This window comes from Myotis brandtii, unplaced genomic scaffold (genome assembly GCF_000412655.1).
Source record: "Myotis brandtii unplaced genomic scaffold, ASM41265v1 scaffold92, whole genome shotgun sequence".
Taxonomy (NCBI): Eukaryota; Metazoa; Chordata; class Mammalia; order Chiroptera; family Vespertilionidae; genus Myotis; species Myotis brandtii.
The window spans coordinates 1,658,851-1,682,930 of NW_005371791.1; the positions used below are offsets into that span (position 1 = coordinate 1,658,851).

At 35.6% G+C, this 24,080-nt stretch overlaps 1 protein-coding gene across 1 annotated transcript in view; it reads right to left on the reverse strand.

Annotated features, from left to right (window-relative positions):
- Positions 1–2,160: 2,160 nt before the first annotated feature.
- DIS3 (DIS3 homolog, exosome endoribonuclease and 3'-5' exoribonuclease) overlaps positions 2,161–24,080 on the reverse strand; it is a 30,332-nt gene continuing 8,412 nt past the window's right edge. Inside the window, exons 5-21 of the mRNA XM_014532883.1 lie at positions 19,418–19,585; positions 18,508–18,672; positions 17,156–17,269; positions 16,901–17,038; positions 16,197–16,343; positions 15,697–15,813; positions 15,346–15,447; positions 14,160–14,224; positions 13,988–14,072; positions 12,300–12,427; positions 10,302–10,388; positions 7,574–7,730; positions 5,350–5,564; positions 5,077–5,245; positions 4,793–4,951; positions 3,968–4,090; positions 2,161–3,132 (exon numbers count right to left, since the gene is read on the reverse strand). Of these exons, the coding sequence (XP_014388369.1) occupies positions 3,049–3,132; positions 3,968–4,090; positions 4,793–4,951; positions 5,077–5,245; positions 5,350–5,564; positions 7,574–7,730; positions 10,302–10,388; positions 12,300–12,427; positions 13,988–14,072; positions 14,160–14,224; positions 15,346–15,447; positions 15,697–15,813; positions 16,197–16,343; positions 16,901–17,038; positions 17,156–17,269; positions 18,508–18,672; positions 19,418–19,585 (2,223 nt within the window). The 3' untranslated portion in view covers positions 2,161–3,048. The remainder of the gene's footprint in view (positions 3,133–3,967; positions 4,091–4,792; positions 4,952–5,076; positions 5,246–5,349; positions 5,565–7,573; positions 7,731–10,301; positions 10,389–12,299; positions 12,428–13,987; positions 14,073–14,159; positions 14,225–15,345; positions 15,448–15,696; positions 15,814–16,196; positions 16,344–16,900; positions 17,039–17,155; positions 17,270–18,507; positions 18,673–19,417; positions 19,586–24,080) is intronic.

The following is a 24,080-nucleotide window of genomic DNA, read 5'->3' on the forward strand; positions in this document are numbered from 1 at the left end:
CTAGAAAATAAAAACCTAGTAACTTTGTGTCATTTTTACCTTTTTTTTTTTTGCACCTTTTAAGCTTATCATGAACGTCCAAAAAATATTTCTTGAGGAAATTAAAAACGGCGGCAGAGTAAGTGGATGCTGCATGAACATGCTCCCAGGAACAAAAAGTGTTCTTACCGAGTACTTAGCTCCTCCTGACCCCCAGCACACTAACCATTAAAGTCATTAGCCTCTAGGTCAGAGGTGGGCAACCCCTGGCACGTGTGCCAAACATGGCACGCCAGTAACTTTTGCTGGCACACAAAACCCTCTCTTATAATCTTCCATTTACAATTTTTTTCTTAATATTGACTTTATTTTTCAGATAAATTCAGTGTAGGTGCATCTTAGATAAATAATTTTACATAAGTTATCTTAAAAACCATAGACATGGATTGACGAGAGGGGAAGAGCAATTTCTATGCCTCTGCCTTAACTCTCCCTGCCTTCCTAGATCCGACCAGTGTTTTGGTTTCATTCACATACGCTTGTGAATCTTTGTTCTCAGTGATGAATTTTGTTAATTGTCTCATAATAGGAGTAGCCTGATAGATGGAAGTAGTAGCTCGTGCATATCTCTGAAGGTCACAAAATAGAAACCTGATGTAAAATCTCTGTCATCACTGATGCAGCAGCAAAAGTCCCACTGATAATATCAAATGGAATCAAAGTTTTCTGCCGGACTATCAGTGTACATGTATACATTAAAAAATAAATGTATTTTTCATCATCATATACTGTTTTTGTCGCTCGAATGAATTTTATTATTTCTTCAAGGTTCTTCACATACGTACACCTTAAGAAATATCAAGTAGGCCTAACATGTTCTCAAAACATTAGGGTTGGCACGCAGAAGAATTTTGAGTCAGAGATTTTGCTGGTTTTGACACGCACTCACAAAAAGGTTGCCCACCCCTGCTCTAGGTCCATTGCTAAAGATACTTCATTAGGAAGTTGAGTCCTTAATCACATAGGTTTTAAATTGATATCAACTTAAGACTATTGCTATACTTAAGAGTTCTAAATTCTAGGGGTAGGAGCTTCCCTGGCTATGTTTTTGTGTGAGTTTTTTAATAGCACAGGTGAAGAAACTGAACAAATAGTGACTATAACTTGGATTCAAACACCACCTCTGTCACTTAACTACTAGAATTGGGCCATGAAAACCTCAATCTTCTAATCTGTTAAAGGATAATAGTCCTACCTAACAGAGCTTCTTAAGTAAAATATTCCAAGTAAGCTACTTAGCATAAGAACTGGCATGAGTAGCATTTTAGATACCAAGGCAAAGGCTTTAAAGGGGGAAAAGGTTTCTGGACATCTTGAACTACTCAATAGGGACTGATGCCTGAATTAGGCCTTCCTCATAAATGAGACAGAAGAGAACAAACTTGGAAAGACAGACATAAAGTCAGTTATAGCCTCCTTGCTTTACCAAGAAGCCTCCCTGTTCCTCTACTGCAGGTAAACTATGGTCCATTGGCCAAGAATTTTAAAGTAGTTTGGGGAGTGAGAAATCAAATGGATAATATTTTATGACACATGAAAATTATGAAATTTAAATTTGTGTCTATAAGGTTTTGTTGGAACATAGCCATGCGCGTTTGTTTGCATAGTCTATGGCTGCTTCACATTGTAAGAGCAGAAGAGTTGAGTACTCAGGTGGTAACAGACTGCACACTAGCAGATCCTTAAATGTCTGGCCCTTACAAAAAGGTTGTTGACTTCTGCTCTTGTCTTTGTCCATTACTTGGACCCAAGACAACTCAAAGCTATCTTCCTTCAACTGAAACAATTTCTGCGTCAGTGTGTGGATGTTTTCCTCTGTAACAGGACACTGGAACAAATCAACTAATAATTTCTGAGCGCCTAAAAGTACACACTGTAATTATTCCCACTTAGTATACCTCTGACATATATGCCAATTCTCTAATTGTGCCGCAAGTCCCTTCAAGGCACAGGCAGTTTACTTAACTGGTGATATGCCTGGTACACTGTAGGTACTTAAGAGATTGAATAAGCCAAGTAAAATGTTTTAAGGTAACTATCTCAAAATATTTTTGAAAGCACCAATTTATCATTACTAATTTTTGTGGTTAACAAAGGAAATAGTCACTCTGACACGTCAAATTGTAAAACTTCAATTTGTTCCCTTTAATATTTATTTACACAATCCCCCTTTCCAATATAATCTGATACACAGGCAGTTTAAAAGCCATTCATTACCTACTTTTTATTTTATAAGTAACATGATGTGACATTTAAAATACTCTTCAGTCTTTCTTTGGGTCCTAATCCCTTATTTGGGGGAGATATTTGAGGTGAAGGTCAAGAATGATGATCACTCTTATTTCCTAGTATAAAGCAACTATTTTTTCCAGTCTTGCCTTCCTACAATATCCAACTCCCAAACACACACAACTGTTCAAGCATCATTTAGGAACTGCAAGAGGCTTTCTAACAGAGTACATAATGTAAGTTAGATAAATTAAAGACAGCACAGATTACTGAATTCCCAACAGATCTTAATTGTCTTGAAATCCAAACACTGCCATACTAAACACAGCTTTCAAGATTTAGATAGATGGTTCTTTGCTTCTAAAAACATTCTATTTTTCTCCATAGGGAAATGGTAGTTTTTTTTTAATCAATATTAAATAGTCAAATCACTTTTGCAAAGTTAATCTGCTCTTCAATGAGAGCATGAATGCTCCCTTTAAATGATCTTTACAGATCCCTGAATTTGCTATCCTCACTATTTAAGTGATGGATATTCAACTCAATTTTTCTGCATAAATAGCTTTGTTCAGTCCAGAAGTAAATGATGGGACAGACACAGACAACAGTTCAATAAAAATGTACATTTTAAAAATTATTAAAATGCACTTTAAAATAATAAACTGTTTCACACACTTCTTAGGATTAGAAATGTCCTCTCAATTTTTGTTGTTGTTTGTTTGTTTGTTTTTAATTTTATTAAAAGGAAACCAACCCTTGAAATTTTTTTGCTGGCTATAGCTATTTTTCAAGCTTCTTCTTCTTTTTCTCTGGTTCACTGATGTCCATGTTTGAAGTATTAGTAGGAATACTTATTCCTGGTATCTAAAGTAATACAAATGGGGGAAAATTAGGTTGAGTAAAAGTATAAAATAAGGAATAAATCTCATTCTCATTTCCCCTTTCCCCACTGATACTTTCAATTTCAAAAGGATATAGGGGTAGATGGGGAAAAGGTTTTCCATACAAAGTATATATTTCACACACAGGGTAACAGTGGTTCAAAATGTTAGACATGATATCAACACATGAGAAATAAGTCATTTGGGAAGTGTGTGTTTAACATGTCCAATTATCCTAGCTGAGCCACTGTGACCGTCAGCATCAGAGCAGGTATGTTGGGGCAAAACAAAAGTTAAGAACCAATGTCTTATCTTCAAAAATGCAACTTCAAAACTGATAAAACTGAAAATTGACTAGGCGAGAGATCTCAAAGAGCTCTGCTTTTGGTACCAATGACAGAAGAAGAAACCTAGGTAACCTGGATCCTATGGCCTAGGGAGATCAGTGAGAAATAAGAATTGCTATGCAGCCCTAACCGGTTTGGCTCAGTGGATAGAGCATTGGCCTGCGGACTGAAGGGTCCCAGGTTCGATTCCGGTCAAGGGCATGTACCTTGGTTGTGGGCACATCCCCATTTAGGGGATGTGCAGGAGGCAGCTGATTGATGTTTCTCTCTCATCAATGTTTCTAACTCTCTATCCTTATCCCTTCCTCTCTGTAAAAAATCAATAAAATATATTTTTTTAAAAAAAAGAACTGCTATGCAAATATTTGTCCTCCACACTTAAAGAATTCCCTCTATCACTAAACAGAAATAACTTATGACTATATCCGTCTTTCACAAAATACATTCCATTACAACAAAAGTTTGCCTTACCTGTGGTTCTACCAGGGACATTCGAATTTTCTGATGCTGAAGATTCGACGAGTCTAACATGATTTTCACTTTAACTTTATCAAATATATGGAACACAGTATTTTCTATTTTAAGTGAAGGTATCTAAACAAGAGACATTTTGCAATGTTTAATTACTTCTACAGACTTTGGGATTTGTTCCAATTCTTTATAATTTACCTTTCATATTAATTTAAAATTTTACTTTAATATTTAATAAGATGTTCAAAATATAACAAAAACCACTAATTTAGTAACCTCACACAAATGTAAGCTACCATACTTCCTCCTCTCATTAAGATCGTCCCAATATAAATAAAGAATAAAAAAAAATGGTCCCAATATATATTCATTACTCTCAGGTGTCTCACCAGCACATTGTTGAGAACAATACACAAAGGTACTGAAGGCAGAGATTATTGTTTTGCAGTTCTAAGGTTAGGGAAGTAGGGAGTGTGTCAGATAAGCGACATTGGAAACAAGTTAAAAAATTCCCTTCGCTGGGCTCTAAACAGTCATTTATTTATTCCTTCACTTTACTCCATCTCTGCACCTAAGGAAAGTGTAATTCAAGTTTTCCTTAAGAGGGAAACTTTACATGGTATAAAAGAAACCATGACCAATGTTGTATGCTGGACAATATGCTGAGAAACTGAGTATAATTGTTTGGCACAATTAAATTCTGCAGGGTACAAAAAGCAATTTTACCCTTTATAGGTACCATTTGTAACCTATCAAAAAACTAAGTGCCTGCCCTCCCCTCCCCACCAAAAGAAAACAAAAATAAAAACATTAGAAATACTATACCTCATCATCATAAATAAGCCGTGGCTTGGGTTTGTCCTTTTCTTCAAAAAAGACTGTACCTTCTAATCCATATTTTGGAATTAACACCACAATAGCATTTTTTTTCACAAAAAGAATATAGGCCTCTTCACTTACTATTCCTTTGCTTTTGAAAAATAGCTGTAAAATAACATACAACCTTAAGAATTGTCTTAAATATTTTTAAATGAACAGAACAATTCTGAACATAAATTAAAAATGAATAAAACTTCATCTCTCCTAATATTATCAAGAGAGGGCAATACCTGGGTATGGAAAGCCACTGATGCACGTTGGGCATATTGAGCCATTTTGTGCCGAAAATTAAGATTTTTACATAAATCTGCAAGCTTATGTTTGTCTGTCAACTCTGGATAAGTACAGTCAGCCCCAATAGCCACAGCCAACAGCCGATGAACAATGATGTCCGCATATCTAGATATATAAAGGTGAAACAAGAACCATGCAACATCAGCATTAAAATGTCTTGTCAAAATTAACTATTTTCTATTTCCTTTCATTTCAAAAGGAAAAAGTACCTTCTGATGGGTGAAGTAAAATGTGTGTATATTGGGGATGCTAAGCCGTAGTGATGAAAATCATTATCCATTCCAGAGCAGAAGTACACAGCTTGCATCATGCAGCGAGTGGCTAATATTCTTAACAGAGTGTTTAGATATGGGAAAGTAGCAGAATCAGCCTGATCCAAAGAGTCAGCCAAAGCCTTGGCAGTATCAGTTTTAACTTCCAAATTCTGTGAAAAAGAGGAGGGAAAGAGCACTACATTTTAAAATCAGTACCATCATGTATCCAAAATATAACAAATCAAATTGAACAGATAATAAGTGCTTATTTCTGATCAGATACGTGTTTATACCTTTTATCCTTCCCCTAGGAGACTAAAAATAAATTTATAAAAAGCGTAATACGCTAATTAAACTGGATGTCCTTCCAGACAACCTTCCAGGCGAAGCCGGGGCTGTGAGGGAAGCACGGGTCCCGGGTGCCTGCCAGTGGCCGCAGGGAAGCCCAGGTCCCGGGTGCCGGAGGGAAGCCAATGCTGGTAGCCAGGGGAAGGAAGACCTACTCTTGTACAAATTTTGTGCATCGGGCCTCTAGTCCTATATAATAAAGAGGTAATATACAAATTAACCCTCACGCCCTCACAAGATGGCTGCCTATGACCAGGCTGGCAGGGGGTTAGTGAGGGACAACCAAAAGACTGAACAGCAGGCTGCGTGGGGTGACCAGGCCGGCGGGGGGACCATGAGGGGCAGGTGAGTGAGTGATTAGGAGCCAGCGGTCCAAGATTGTGAAAGGGATATCCAACTGCCAGTTTAGACTTGATCCCGGGATTGGAGAAGGTACAGGCTGGGCTGAGGAAACTCCTCCCGTGCATGAATTTTGTGTACCGGGCCTCTAGTTAATTTATAATTCAGAACAGCAGTGGAGGTCTGAGAGTTCTAGAAACATCTACATGGAGAGTACACTTTCTCCCTGTAGGCCAACTTACTGAATTGTGGTCAGAGGGCTGGTGAGCACACCCTGAGGGAAGGTGGTATTGTAGAAGGTGTAGGCTGGACTGAAGGGACACCCCCCACCCCTGCACGAATTTCATGCACTGGGCCTCTAGTAAATTTATAAAAAGCAATAATTGTTCTGTGCAACATCAAAGCTTAACATTTTCTGAATGCATTTAAATACACTGAAGTATCAACATTCTCAAGAAAGGATGGTGGGAGCAGCAGTGCTGTTTCTCAAAGCCCAATTTGTGCCTTCTTAATCTTTGCTGGGTAGGAAAAAAAAAAATCAAAACTGACTTGTATGTCTGGATTTTCTCTGCAGACATTTTCCTTCCATTCAAATTAGAATTAAAGGCCAGAGACAAACTATATTGGTCACTACCACTCAATGTTGTGGTACATCGAATTTAGCTGCATTATTATTCATTGGGAGATGTGGCAAACATACTTAAACCCTCCTTCCTCTACCCAGGTTTTAGGAAGAAATAAGACAAGAATAAATCACCCAATTTCTAGCATAAGCCTTAGAGCAGAGAAGATGCTGAATTTGTTCTGATGGCTATGATAGGGATAAGCCCACCATAATGGTCTAAAAACTCAGAAACCAACACCATCCTGTTAGAATAATTCAAAACAACTCCTTCCAGCTCTCTTCTGGACAGGAAAAGATGAGGCCTGAACAAGTGATACAAAAAAAATCAATGTAAGCCATAGTCACCCCAAGGGTAACGGTATTTATGCCTACATGAAAATTTACTAACTAGAGGCAATGGGAGTATATGAGGCTGAGAAAATGCTGCCCTTTCTATATTTTTCCTTTTTCCATATATGCAATAAGTGGACCTCCTTCTTAGGAACATGATATAAAGAGGGTTTAACTGAGTTAAAGGTAAAGAGAAAGAAATTATTTATAAGTCTCTTAGGCAGTTCAGAGGAGGCATGAAGTAACATAGGCATGAGGAACATGTACAATGGCACAGAGATATGGAAGAGCTTATTATGTTTAGGGTACTGCAAATAACTTAAGTCTACATAAATGAATCAAATTAATATGTTGTACACCTTAAATGTACACAATGTTTTTTGTGAAGTACATTTCAGTAATTAAAAACTAAGAACTACTGGCATATTTTTGCATCAAGAAACAAGAACATTTTTATGGAGATGTAAGTAGATTATTCAGTGTAATGGATAGATCACAACACAAGGATAGATAACTTTTCAAACTACAGGACCTTACCTTGGATTTAGTTGCCTTAACAAGAATTTCATAATTTGATGGAGGAGGAGCAGGATGTTTTCGAAGCAGAGCATGTTCAGAAAACTCTTCATGAATTTTTTTTGCAACAGAGATATTGGCAAGTAACATAAATTCTTCAACCATGGAATTTGTTTCTCTGCCAATGAAAAAAATCATTAAATAAGGAAGGAGAATCTGAGACTTCTATAAATCATATTTATTTACAGGATACCTTTTCTACCTACAAGATAATAGAAAAATTTCCTATATAAACATTCATATGTGTGTGCACATGTATATTTTTATAACTTAGGGCTCTTTCATTTCTCTCCTATTATGCTAACAATCTTTCACTATGCATCTACTGTGTAAGAAAATCTCGTGCTAGAGAAGACTTTACGAATTGCATTAAAAAACAGAAGTTTTGCTAATTTTAATATATAAAATCTAAATCATAAACATTTTTACCTCCTTTTACTGAGCCCAAATTAAAATAGATTTTTATTTAACTATAAATTCATAAAAATAAAGTTTACTAAGAAAAATTAAGTTTGTCATGCAAATTTTGGTTTAAAAATTTAAACTTTCACTGATAAATCAGCCAAATGAAGAGATCATATTTATAATAACTACTCTAGATGCTTATTATGGGTCAGGCATTGTGCTATAAGTGCTATATGTATTGTGTCATATATATATGTGTGTATGTATATGTATGTGTGTGTGTGTATATACACACACACACACACACACACACACGTGTATATAATTTATTCTTCTGCAGATAAGAAGACTGAGTATTTTTCTCTGCTCAAAGTCAGAGTTATTAATAGTAACAGGATCCGCTCTAGGTGGTCTGGCTCAGTGATAGAGTGTTGGCCTGTAGACTAAAGGGTCCCGGGTTCAATTCTGGTCAAGGGCACATACTGGGGTAGTGGGCTCAATCCCCAGTAGGAGGCGTGGAGGAGGCAGCCAATGAATGATTCTCTCTCATCACTGATGTTTCTATCTCTCTCCCTCCCTCTCTGAAATCAATAAAAATATATTTAAAAAAATAGTAACATGATCCAAGTCCACATAACTTATATCAAAACTCTTAAGCAATCTGATATTGCCTTTTAATATAGCCTATGTCCACTTAAAACTTAGTTTAATAAATTATCCGCCTTCTGTTTACATGGTTTATTTCTCCCAAGTCACTGAACATGTATTATTAATCTATCATTCCTCTTTCCATTTTAAATAACATCTTATAACTTCTTGACAAGATTGCTAAAGTTTATTAATTTTTAAAATATTACTAACATCTCCTATACCTTTAAAACTTATGGGGACAATCTCTTAGAAATGTTTTCTTCTAATTGGTAGTAAGAAGTATATAGTGTTCTATTTTGGCATTAGATTCAATTTTTTCCTTCAAAAAAGCTCCTACTGTTGGGCTCACTGTTCATACTAACATTAAAACTTATTTGCACAGAAGTTCCCCCCCACTAAGGTATTTTTTAAATTTTAGTTCTAATGCTATGAGGCACATACTAATTCTAACTAACCAACAAGTATATTTCCATTTCAATTCTCAGTCATCTAAGAAAAGTATAAGTGCAAAATTAATTTCAGAATTACCTTATATAAGAGGCATGGAAAAGAGGCCTAATTCTGATTTAACCAATTTCCCTGCTTCCTAAATCTTAACTAAATCAATCCTATATAACAGTGGTTCTCAACCTTCCTAATGCCGCGACCCTTTAAGACAGTTCCTCATGTTGTGGTGACCCCCAACCATAAAATTATTTTCGTTGCTACTTCATAACTGTAATTTTGCTACTGTTATGAATCGTAATGTAAATATCTGATATGCAGGATGTATTTTCATTGTTACAAATTGAACATAATTAAAGCATAGTGATTAATCACAAAAACAATATGTAATTATATATGTGTTTTCCGATGGTCTTAGGCGACCCCTGTGAAAGGGTCGTTCGACCCCCAAAGGGGTCACAACCCACAGGTTGAGAACCGCTGCTATATAATAAAAGGGTAATATGCAAATCGACCAAACAGCTGAATGACCAGTTGCTATGACGTGCACTGACCACCAGGGGGCAGACAATCAACGCAGGAGCTGCCCCCTGGTGGTCAGTGCACTCCCACAGGGGGAGTGCCGCTCAGCCAGAAGCTGGGCTGACGGCTGGCGAGCACATTGGCGGTGGTGGGAACCTCTCCCACCTCAGCAGCAACGCTAAGGATGTCAGACTGTCAGTTGGACATCCCCTGAGGGCTCCAGGGCTGCAAAAGGCCAGGCTGAGGGACCCCCCACCCCCCCAAGTGCACAAATGTTGTGCACTGGGCATCTAGTAAAACAATAACAACAGTAGCTGAGTATAACATCTGAACACTCTTGACAGTACCCTCTGAGTTATGTAGCATTATTAGTCTGAGGCACCAAGAGGTCAAATAACTTGTCCAGCGTTGTATAGGCAATAGTGGCAGAAGCGGTATCCAAACCTCGGCAGTCTGGCTTCTAAGCTCTGTGACCACTATTCCATCCTACCACAGTAAATTCTACACTAAATACTTAGGAAATTAATCAGAGCAATCCTCTTTTACTTACCATAACTATTACTAGTCAAATTCTAATTTGGTCTAAATTATGTTTTATTTACTAACAAACCAGACATTACATTTAAAATCAAAATCTTATCTAATGGCCATCAAAAAAAATGCATACCTAAGTTCCTTGGTCTGTAGATCTATAGGATCATGAGTTTCACTGTCCATGTGAAATCGAACTTCTGGAGAAGAAAGAGTCAAAGCCCTAAATAAAAATTAAAGAGGTAAATTACTCAAGTGAACCAATAACAGACTTAATTCTGGAAGTGATTCTTTTAAAACAGAAAATGTTATAGCAAGTATGCAAGTTATTCTTCTGAAGGCTTTGGACCACCTGTTAAGTTTTACAGATCTACAATGCACTTAATAAGAAAGCATAATAGCAACACAATAAAATAAGAGTCCCTGTACTTTTGAGGTTTTCCATATCTTCTTGTCCCCAAACTATGAGATTTCAGTTACATGGGTTTGTAATCACTTTTACAAATAAAGAAGGTTATTGGCAGCATATTATTTACCATGGAAAACCATATATTGGGGTGAGGGATGATGAAGAGAGGCAAAAAGGAAGCTGCTATGGGTAGATCACTGATATTAGAAGATCCACAGTTCAAAAGTATCTTTCCCATAAACTCAACCAATGGAGAAGAGACTGATAAACTACAACTACTAATATGTTACAATCACTGATGGCTATTAATATTTGAGTGTTATGTGTCAGATAACATATTATGCTAAGTGCTCTACATGCCTGGTTCATTTAATGACTTGGCAATTTCTCCTTTGAAGAGTAAATTCCCATAAGCCAGGTAAGTCTAATGTTTCTTTGCCCCTTGATGCTACTTTCATCAGGTCAGCTACAAATCAACCTAAAACTGAGAATTTTAATGAGGCTGAGTTACCTTGTACAATCATGGAAAAGGGAAAAAATAGTAAGAGATGAGATCCAAATTCATTTTCTTCCTTAACTCCTCACCTTTATTAGAGGAGCTACAAAAGGAATACTACCAATGAAATCTCAACAAATATTCCTTTCTTGCCCTGCAGTATTTACAAGGTTCTTCATCAGATTTATTTTGTGTTTATTAATATATCTTTACTTAAAAAAGCAAGGTATACCAATCATATTTTGATCACTTTTTTATTCACAGACCACTATATAGGACATAACATTTATTCTTTTAGGCATAATTTAAGATAAGACAGAACTTCTCCTTTAAGGCAAAGGATGTGATTTTATTTTTTAATGATTATTTTATCAATTCTTCCTACGACTGAGAAGATTCAATGACAGCTTCTACCAGTAATGACCTTCTATTTACAAAATTAAAGACCATTTATAACTTAAAAAGTATCTTTTCTACCCTAATTTTAAGAAGCTATATTACAATGCCAAGTTTACATCTTACTTGAAAATAGCCCTAGCTGGTTTGGCTCAGTGGATAGAGCACTGGCCTGGGGACTGAAGGTTCCCAGGTTCAATTCTGGTCAAGGGCATGTGCCCCAGTTGGGGCTCGATCCCCAGTAGGGGCCTGCAGGAGGCAGCCAGTCAATGATTCTCTCTCATCATTGATGTTTCTATCTCTCCCTTCCTCTCTGAAATCAATAAAGATATATTTAAGAAAAATAAAAATGCCACACAAAAAAAAACCACCATGAAAATAGCCCCACCTGGTTTAGCTCAGTGGATAGAGCACTGGCCTGGGGACTGAAGGTTCCCAGGTTCAATTCTGGTCAAGGGCATGTGCCCCAGTTGGGGCTCGATCCCCAGTAGGGGGCGTGCAGGAAGCAACCGATCAATGATTCTCTCATCATTGATGTTTCTATCTCTCTCTTCCTCTCTGATATAAATAAAAAAAAATATTTTTTTAAAAGGTAGGTAGAAGTAGATGTGTCTACATCAAGTATGTCAAACTCAAAGGCTAACAGGGGTCAAATAAACGAGGCATGCGGCTGCGGGCCGCCAGTTTGATATGCTTGCTCTACATAATAGACCTTATTCATCCTATTAAATAAGTAATCATTATCCATGATAAGACACTTTAAAGAGTTCTAAAGTTATCTTAACAAGATAAATGAATTAAGAACTATATTAGTAGATATTTTTCAAATGTACCCTTTTTCGATTCTTCTTCTTTTCAAAATTTTAGCTAATTTATTTAGTCCACGGAGACTAATGGTAATGTCATCATTCATGGTTGCTGAATCAATTCTCATTTGAGCTTCAGCATATGTAAGGGAAGCCTAAAGAAGAAACCATATGTTAATATAACCCTTTCAAATTATAAAAACTAGTTTACTACATTTCTTATATTTCCAATACATAAAATCCATGCTTTTGAAAAAACTAAGTATCATTAACAAAAGAGACATTCCTAAGTGTAATATTTATATTCCACATCTGATTTCTGGTTCATTAACTTATCTGATGCATTATGCTACATAAGCAAACTTAAGTTAAAGTAATATGGCAGTATTGTTAGTATATAAATTTCTTAAACTCATCTTACTTTCATATAAATAATGTATAAATACTCAGGTAAGAGTATTTATACATTATTTATAAATAATGTATAAATACTCAGGTAGAGAATAATACTTGATTATTCTCTGATAATAACTGTAGAGTGAAATACTTTCTACAAGATATTAATCCCCTACACAATGGCGAACAATTAAAGAAAAATTTATTAAGTGCATCGGGCCTCTAGTTTAAATATAAAATCTAGGAAGGTTTAAATCATTCACATAGCACTGTCAGTTTAACACAGCTTTCTTTCCAACTGCTAGGTCATCATAACAGAAAGAATGTTGTTAAAGGCAGAGAAAAAGCAGGTAAATTTTAGAATTGGAACATTGGAAGGAAAGGGGTTTGGCAAACCTTAGGGGAAGACTCAGGCTAAAATAAAAGTAAAGGGAATTGGGGAGAAGTACAAAAAAAGGAAAAAGATGAGGAAGATATTCTGTCTGAACACAAATGTGTAAGATAATTTCTATGAATAAATATGAAGATAGTATACAGGACAACTTTGAAAATGCTAACCAGTCATGAGTTGGGACTGCTTCAGATAATAAATGGGATTCCTGAGTCAGGGTAAAAACCACCTATTTGGTCTTTTTAACACATTGCAGACGGATCATGAGAATTCTCGCTTCGTATTATACAGTGTTTTACAGAGTATCATACTTTAAAAAGATATTAGCTTGTAAGAACATGTAATAAATAACTTCAAAATGCAATGGGTATTTAATTTTAAAGCGTGCCTTTAACATTTATGTAAAATGTTTTTTGTACTTGTTCAATAGAAACTTATCTGGCCACTGGGTAAAGCTAGCAATAAAACTACTGGTCCACAATATGTTAAGTATACAGGCTTTCAGTGTCTGAATACAGGAAAATCTATATATATAAAAGGCTAACATGCAAAGTGTCCCCTCAGGAGTTTGACCAGGAGACCAGGAGTTCAATTGCTTGCTATGATGTGCACTGACTACCAGGGGGTTGTGTGGAACAAAGGGAGGCCCTGGCTGGCAGCCGGAAGGCCCTGATCGGCCCTGATCGCCAGCCAGGCCTAGGGATCCTACCTGTGCATGAATTTTGTGCACTGGGCCTCTAGTGGCTACATAAACTCATTTCTAAATAACATCAAGAATTAAGCAGGTAACTTCAAAAATCTAGATTTTTTTGTAACACTGGGGAAAAAATTCTTAACTATTCTTAAGCCTAAGCTTTTTCAAAACATTCTAGAACTCTGTCAAAAGTATCAAAGATTTTAAACAACAAATATTAACCATGAAACTAACCTTTGAATTAATGGCACTTTTGGTAAACCTCGTTTTTAAGATTTCAGCATTGTGATTCATTTCCCAAATACATGAAAATGCCAGCCTATGGGGGGAAATAGACAATAATTGTTCATGGGAATCAGTTAAAATAGTAACTACTATATTCTTATGAAAAAACAAGCATAAATACCTGTCAACATTACATCTTAAGGAGCATAAGTTAGAACTAAGCAACTCTGGAACCATGTCAATCCTCTGGAACAGATAAAAGAGAGTTGCAGATTACTTAGCTATTTCCATACATTTTTTTATTTGAGGTTCTATTCTCAAGTAGCATTAATTTAATAAGAAAGGAGGAATATTCTGGTCTCTGTGAATAGAATTAAGAAAACATGAAATAAAAAGTCTATTTATAGAAAAGTACTTACAAAAAATTGTTATAAAATGAAAGCAACGAAAGGAAAGTGGATTTCATATCAGTGGTTCTAAGAATAAGTCCTCTAGACTAAACACCTAGTTGTCCTCTGAGAGTCTGAAATCTCTAGTCTGGATATGAAGTGTATACTAGATAACTGACACAAGACCTGCTAGCTCTATGACTGGACCTTTCTCCAAGGCTTTCCACAAACAATATGGTGTTTTTAAAATACTAAAAAAGATGACACTAAATTTCTATGTAAAAAAACTACATACAACTTTGACAATGAATTCATAACAGACTAAGCTTAATTTTCCCCTCTACTATCACAATTTTTCTCTGTAACTTTATGAGACTATACATAAAGAAGAATAAACAGCAAACTGTGACAGAGTAAATTCATTACTTAACTTTATAAAAAACAAAAAGTACATTTTAATTAGTTACCCATAAACAGTATAAGTTAAATGCTACTGAATAATTCTATCAGCTATACATACCTGTTATTTGGACCACTCAATAACAAAAAACATTGCAATATTTTCATTGATTTAAGGTTACCTTATTCTATATATTATTAGTCTTTTAGCTAATTCATGTACTATTCCAACTATGAACTGGACAATTACTATAATAGTTATTCATCAAATTTCACTAAATACTGAGGCTGTCTTTTCCTAAGCAAACACCTCAGATGATTTTATTATTAAGAATAAAACATGCCTGGATGGTGCAGCTCAGTGGTTGAGCATCAACCTATGAAACAGGAGGTCACAGTTTGATTCCCGGTCAGGGCACATGCCCGGTTGCAGGCTTGATCCCCAGTAGGGGATGTGCAGGAGGCAACTGATCAATGATTCTCTCTCATCATTGATGTTCCTATCTCTCTCCCTCTTTCTTCCTCCCTGAAATCAATACAAAAAAAGAAAAAAAAGAAAAAGGAAACAGATGATGTTACCTTTTCACAAAGATACACAGTTGTTCCCCTTCTGGCTGATTCCTGATCCAAAGCATTTCCTGGCCTAATAAAATGGCTAACATCAGCAATATGAACACCAACCTTAAAAAGATAAAAATAAAAAGATATCAACATGTTTAATTGGATAGAGTTTTAATAAATTTAGTTAAATTGAAAAAAGACTGTCACATTCACCATTTCAATTTTTAAAACATGCCCATTAGTCTCTGCAACTACAACCAACTATACTTGGCACTAATAATTCACAAATAAATTCTACGATGGGTGAAAAGAAAATGAACTGAAAAACAAAACTATATTTAATTAAGAATGTAATTACAAAATGAATACCTCCAAATTTCCATTTTCAAGCTCTCTACAATGCAGAGCATCATCTATATCAGTACATCCTGGTGGGTCCACACTACAAACACATAGATGTCTCAGGTCTTCTCGGTTTTTCATGTCCTACAAGATGCCACATGATTAAGAAATAAAAAACTGTTTTGGTAATACAAATGCAGCACAGCTCTTATGCAATCAACAATATACAGGGGGACACCCTGAATTTAAAACAAACAAAACAACAACTTCATCTTACCAGACATGATTTGCAACTTGTGGTTTCCTTGCCTTTGAAAAATTTGACATAAGGTAGTGTGGGTCCTCTAGAAAAATTATCTTTTAGTAAAGCAAGTGATTTCTGTAATAGCTAAGAGACCTTTAACGAACTAAATGTGGGGGAGGGGGAAATCACAGTTTCTGCATATTTAAAAACCCATACAGAATTCAAACAAAATTAAACCAGATATAGTCATTTATAAAATCACTAAGAATTCTTATCAACTTACCTTTTCAGTAATGCTCCAGGGCATCTTTGGTAGAAAGCTAAGGACAGCCTGTGAAAAAGGCTGATGGGGAACATCATGCTCAAGTAACAAAACTTCTGTTTCAGTCTCTTTATCTCCAACTTCACCTAAATTTTTCACAAAGTGTCCCTAAAACCAAAAGTTATTATTAGAAAGGTATATTTTGTCACTTTTTATTAGGTAATTTATATTTTATTATCACACTGAGCTCTTGAGCATTTATTTGTAACCTTAGTATTTCTAAATGTACCCATAACTACTTCTTAGAAATGACTCCTTGGTAAATTAAAGCTGATAAAGATGACAATTCTCAAGTGTTTATGATGAAGACTTTAGTGACGGCCTAAATTATTTCCTATAATCATTCAAGTTTAAAATGTGCTTCAAATCTGTGTTTAAAATCTGTTTATTGGCATCTACTTAGGTCTTAAACACCATTTTTGTAGTCACTATCAAAAGTTATTTGTTTGAAAAATTGAATAAAAGTAACCAAATGATTTACATTGGAATTTCATAAGATTAATTTTCAAATTGGATGCACTACTTATCAAGTAATTTTGTGAAATATTCCTAAATTTAAGTATGAAGTTTACAAACAAGCATATTCTAGTTTCACTAAGTGAATCAATTTTATTCCCAAATTTTGAATAAACTACTCTAAAATAAAATTACTAATTCAAACTTACATTCGGATATCTGGAATTTCTGGGCCATCCATCAATAGCAACGATAATTCTCCGTCCTTCCAATGCAGACGCCTGTCTGGTTTCTATCCGAATTCGAGGAATTCTCTTCTCCGCAGGTGTAAAGAGATGTCTTCTTGACTAGAGAAAATTAGAAAAAAAATATTTCACATACACACAGAAAATCACAGGATGAAGGCTCTAAGTTCTATTAAATTATATCATTTTTTATTACATAGCAATATACTCTCTACTCACCTCCTTAATATCAGACTTGGAAAGCATGCCACAATATGGTCTCCAATTCCTTTTTATTATTCCTACAACTCTACCTGTAGGTTTTAACATTTTTTCATTTACAGCAGTCTTCAGCTGGGATTTAAAAATAAAAATCTTGTTATTTTTCTTTTAAGTACAATGACACAATTTCTCTTCATAATTAAAATACAAATATGGATACTAATATTTTCAGGCCCTAAATTATGTCATAAAAATACAGAATCTTGATGTTTCAAAATTCTAGGCAATGGCATGCCAAACCAAAGCATGGACATTTTCCATAATAAAAAGGGACTACAAAGAGATAATTGAAAAAATTTAATATAACTGAATAAGTATGTCAGAATTCAACTCTTTTTCAATTTTAATATCATGATTTACTAACACATACAGAGGTCTGGGAATTAATAGACTAGGATTTTAATAGTAGTATGCACTAATTAGCTGCGTGGCATTTATTAAATCCTTAAAAAAAGAGATATATCTTTAATGGTTCTTTTTTTATCCAAAATAAAAATCCAAAGAATATTTCTTATTAGAAACAGCAGAAGAACCTTATGGTACTTCACTTCTAAACACTCTTCTTTGGCCTAGACCAGCCGTGGGCAAACTATGGCCCACGGGCTGGATCCGGCCTGTTTGAAATGAATAAAACTAAAAAAAAAAAAGACCGTACCCTTTTATGTAATGATGTTTACTTTGAATTTATATTAGTTCACACAAACACTCCATCCATGCTTTTGTTCCGGCCCTCCAGTCCAGTTTAAGAACCCCTCTACAGGCACAATGTCATAGTAAGGCTCCAGAATATAGTTCATGGAAAAAGAACCACTAATATATGAATAATTACATTATTCCTGTTAATTCTAAAATAGGGAAATAAATTGATCGTATCAGGTAAACTTTGGCTCCTAAGAACAACCGAAAGTATTCTCTTTCATAATAAATATGGTAATAGAGAAGGGCTTATTAAACAGACCCAAATATAAAGGCCCAGTAGAACATCTATTATACTAAGGGAATTTTAACATTACATAAAAGCATTTCAGAAAATTTTAATTTTATTTACTTAAAACTCGCTGGTTCCAGTTTCATACTCAAGTTAACAGTCTTTTTGTACTTCAACCTGTTTACTTGAGCCAATTCAGATATTCATTTAAAAGAAGACTACTGAAATAGTTAGAGGGGAAAAAAATCAACTCTGTAGAACTATAATTTTGTTCAATAAATCTGAAAGCAATGAAATTTGTGTAATATTCTCCAAAAGTAACACACTGACTACTTATACAAAAATTACACAGACAAAAATTAAAACTTGCTTGGTTTCATACAATGCGTTCTGTTTCCTCTTCTTTCTCCACATCATCTTCATTTTGACCTTCATCTTGTAAAACCACAGAAGATGGTGCTACCCACTGATTTTTGGGGAGAAGCTCCACAGCCACAATGTCTTCATGAATAGCTCGATTTAAATTTTTAAGCCCTTGTAAGATTATCTGTAAAACAGTAAATGGCATGGTCCAGATATTCTAATGGTAATAATTGGAAGGTTACCTAAAAGAAGTTTAGATATACTCTGAATGTCGCTATGTATTTCTATTTGTCCTCCTTTATATTTTTCTTCCTTATTGTGTCCGTTTACTACACCCTCTTAATTTCTCAATATCAAGTAGAAAAAAACATGGTCAGAAAACATGGGTTATGTTCATGGCTCTGCCATAACTCTTACATTAGTATCAAGAGACCTTAGGGAAATTTCTTAACCTGTCTAAACCTCAGGGTACCGATAGGTGAAACACAAAGAGTACCACTTTTATAGGCTGGGTTGAAGATTAAATGAAATGCAGCATGCAAAGCAGTTAGCAGAGTATATGGCAAACAGTAAGTATCCCAAAATAATTGCTATTCACTTTAAAGTATGTAGTCTTCTGAAGCAATTACATGTTATGTAAATAGTATTCTCCATAACTGGTCTTAATATATAAAAAAGAGGTATCCTATTCATTAATATTTGATTGACTAAACAATAAAAGTAGGGTAATAGAAATTATTTTCTTCAATAAGTAGTTTTCTAAAAAAGTGATTAATTCTAGTATCTATACCTCCCACAAACTGCTTTCAAGCTGATAAACTGGGAGTACAAAGCAAATTTAAATTCTCATATAGAATTTTAAACACTTATAAAAGAAAATAATGAACAAAAAGTATTTTAGTATATAAGGAATATATTTACACACTTGCCTCTTTATTTTCTTCAGCATCTCCATGAACCCATACTGTAGCTTCTAAGTAATTTTCCCTGCTGGCTCTAAATGTTCCTTGAAGGTATGTACCAGATTTTATGCCTTGTTGTAACTTACTTAAGGGAAGATGCTCTGAAAATATTATTTTTCCACTTTCTATTTCATTCTGTGAAATAAGCAAACCAAAAAATGCAGTTAATATGTAAGTCGTCTGTACACTAAATATATAACTATTATCATTATCAAGTAATTTCTTTTAAATACCTTCCACATCATGGTATATACAACTCCATGAATAAGAGAATATAATATAGCACAGTGACAGAAAAAAATGCTTTCAGTTCATAGGCAACTTACAAAATATTTCAATTTCATTACATTTAAGGTTTTTATCCACAGATGTATGTCACTAAGAAACCACTGCCCAGTACAGGCCTCCCAAAACAAAGGTGTGAATACTTAAGTGGGTAGATATGTAGAGGCTAAATTGAACCCTCAATTTCATGAAAAGGCTTTGGCTATTAAAGCATAAGAAAAATGTTATTACATCCAAAATCCTAACTGCATGGCTCCTTTCATTTCCTTCTCTATTTCCCACAATTTTTCACCTTCCAAGGAAAGTATGTTATACCTTCTCCTTTTTTGCTTACCTCTCTAACTTCCCCATCTTCCTTTCCCACGGTCAGATGGGGGACCTCAAGATTAATACTGAGACTCAGAAGCAGTCAGTAGAGACCTACTTCATCTTCCTACTACTGAATCTGCCTATTTACTTGCATCAACACCAAAATCTCAGCTTTCTCTCCTGTATCAATAAATACAATATTTCTGTTCTTTCATTTTTTAAAACATTTTTTACTGATTTTTTTCTTTAGAGAGGATGAGAGAAATCGATGTGAGAGCAAAACATCAATCGGCCGTCTCCTGTACACCGATCAAGCCCACAACCTGGCATGTGCCCTGACCAGGAGTTGAAACGGCAACCTTTTGGTGCACGGGATGACACCCAAAGAACTGAACCACACTGGCTAGCCACACTGACTGTTTCTATTCTTTCAATTGAACACTACAAACCATCTACTCTCTCTCTCTTTTTTTTTAATATATTTTATTGATTTTTTTACAGAGAGGAAGGGAGAGGGATAGAGAGTCAGAAACATTGACGAGAGAGAAACAATCGATCAGCTGCCTCCTGCACACCCCCTACTGGGGATGTGGCCGCAACCAAGATACATGCCTTTGACCAGAATCGAACCTGGGATCCTTCAGTCCGCAGGCCGACGCTCTATCCACTGAGCCAAACTGGTGAGGGCCCATCTACTCTCTTCTACTCAAGAACTTAGTCCTTTAATATCTTCTGCCTTTAGACTCAAACATTTTCACCATCATATAAACATAAGATAATCCATTAAAAATAAATAGCCAGGCTAGTGTGGCTCAATGGCTGAGCATCAACCTGGGAACCAGGAGGTCATGCTTCAATTCCAGATCAGAGCAAAGGCTGTGAGCTCGATCCCCAGTAGTGGGTGTGTAGGAGGCAGTTGATAAATTATTCTCATTGATGTTTCTATCTCCCTCTCACTTCCTCTCTGAAATCAATAAAAACATATTAATACATACATACATACATACATACATACATAAAATTTTGGTCTCCTTCCAGATACTGGCCTGATCATCTGTTCAATTCATACCAAAATACTACAACAGTATTCTCTAGAATAGCTGTGTATCCACTTACTTACCTGCACTTTCTCCCAAATCCACTACAATCAAGTGTCATCCTCAGTTAACTGAAACCAAATTGCCAAGGTCACTAGTATATGATCTTAGCAATGTAAACGCTCTGTTCTCAGTCCTATGAAATTTTTTTAAAAAGATCTTTCCTTCCCTAAGACACATCAGCATCCAAATCATCATTCCTTTGGTTTCTGTCCTACTTCACTGATTCGTTTCTTCTGTAAATTCTTCTGTTCCTGATCTCTAAATGTTGTCATATCCCAAGGCTCAGCAATAGGCCCTTTTCTTTCTTTATCTACATTTATTCCCTTATTGCCTCCCGTCTTTAAAAAAAAGAAACACAACCATAAAAAACCCCTCTCGATCCCATTTGCTCTGCAAATACCATACTTCTCTCCTTCGATTACAGCACTAAAAGTGTTACAATACTGTTATTTCTCTTTTCCCATTTTTTCACCTATACTAGTCAGACTTCTGCCTCCCACCCACCAAAACTACTCTGGAAAGGTCCTCCAAACTGTCATAATGCTAAATCCAATCATCAGTTCTCATTAATTTATCAGCAACATTTGACACAGATGATCACTCCCTTGTCCTTGAAACATTTTCTGTACTCAGCTTCAATGGAATTCACTTACCTGGTTTTCCTCTTATATTGCTTTTGCTGGTTTGGTTCTCCTGATTCTGACTTCTAAACATTAGAGTGCCAAAGAACTCAGTGCTTGGACCTCTTCTCTTTCCTATCCATACTTATTCCCCTAGATCAGAGCTAAGCAAACTAAGTTCATGCATCAAATAGTTTTATTAGAGCACATCAATACTCCATTATTTATCTACTAGAGGCCTGTTGCACGAAAAGATTCGTGCAATAGGCCTTCCCTTCCCCTGTCTGCCGGCAACCGTTTTCCTCCGGCACCCGGGACCCATGCCTTCTCTCCGGCCGGAGCCGCCTTCAGTCTTTGCTGCTCCAGCCGGAGCTGCCTTCAAGCCTTCGCTGCTCTGGCCGGAGCCGCCTTCAAGCCTTCGCTGCTCCGGCCAGAGCCGCCTTCAGTCTTCGCTCTGCCGCTTCGCGCCTACGTATACAAATTAACCGCCATCTTTGTTGGCGGTTAATTTGCATATTGCTGATTAGCCTATTATGGGCGTAGCAAAGGTACGGTCAATTTGCATTTGGTCTATTATTAAATAGGATTGTTGATGGCTGTTTCTGCACTACAATAGCATAAGTTGAGTACTTGCAACAGAGATCATTGCTTCAAAGCTATAAAAAACAACAACTATCCTTTACAAAAAAAGTTTGCCCGGGAGAAAATATTTGCATATCCATGATAAAGAAATTGTACCCAGAATATGTAAAGAACCCTTACAACTCAATAAAAAGACAAATAACCCAACTACAAAATGGGCAAAGGATTTTAATAAACATTTTCTCAAAAAGACACTCATATACACTCATGTACACTTAGGCACGCCAACAAGCTCATGAAAAAATGCTCATCACCAATCATTAGGAAAATGCAATCAAAACCCAATTAGGTATCACTTCAAACCCATTAGAATGGCTATAATAAAAAAGACAATAACGTATTGGTGAAAAAATGGATAAATTGGAACCCTCATACATTGCTTTGGGAATGCACTTTGGAAAACACAAAAATATCTGAAATACTTGAAAAGCAGTTTGGCAGTCCATCAGAAAGTTAAACATAAAATTATCCTATGACCCAGCAAACCCACTTGTATATATCGAAGAGAAATGAAAACACATATCCATACAAAAACTTGTACACAAATGTTCATAGCAGCATCCTAAATTAATAGCCAGTGAGTGAAAACAACTAAAATACCAGTATCTATCAACTGGAAAATGGATAAATAAAATGTTATTTGGCAATAAAAATAAATTAAGTATTGATATATGCTATAACATGAGAAAACTGAAAATATTAGGCTAAGAGAAAAAAAGCCAGTCACTAAAGACCACATACTGCATTATTTCATTTATGTGAAATGCCAGAATAGATAAAGTTATAGACAGAAAAATCAGTAGTTGCTTCGGGCTGGAGCAACAGCATTTCAGGAGGAGATTGGAATAGAGTGGTAATGGGTATGGAGTTTCTTTGACAGGGGAAGAAAACATTCTAAAATTAGATTGTGGTAAGGGTTACAGAATTCTGTGAATACACTTTTTAAAAAAGAAAAGGTCTACTAATCCCTGCCCTAGATAATCTCATTTGGTCTTATCACTTTATATACTACCTATATATTGATGACTTCCAAATTTGTCTAGTCCTAACCCACCTTCCCTCATGAACTACAGATTTGTATACCCAACTATATGTATCATAAAAGTACTTGGAGCTCTGATAGGTATCTCAAACTTAAAATGTCTAAAATTATACTTGTGATTTTCTACCTAATCCCGCTTCTTCCATTTTATATAAATAAAATGATACTATTTATGTAGTTGCTTAGGTGAAACACCTAAAGTCATCCATATTACCTCATAGCCCCATCTAATCCATCACCAAGTCCTAAGACACTTATCTATAAAATACACCCAATATCTCAGTACTTCTCACTACCTTAACTGCTATTACCTTGGTCCAATTTTGTCTTCTCTCTCCAAAAGTACTAAAATATTTTCCTACCTGGAAACTCTTGTTTCTAATATGTTCTTAGAACAGCCGGATAAGTCATATTATTCCCCTGCTCAACAGCTATCCAAAAGTAGAAGACTAATATTTTCCCCATGACTTTTTATATATATACTAGAGGCCCGATGCACAAAAATTCATATTATTCTGCTCAACAGCTATCCAAAAGTAGAAGACTAATATTTTCCCCATGACTTTTTATATATATACTAGAGGCCCGATGCACAACAAAAAGTGCACTGGGGGGGGGGGGGGCCCGCCCGG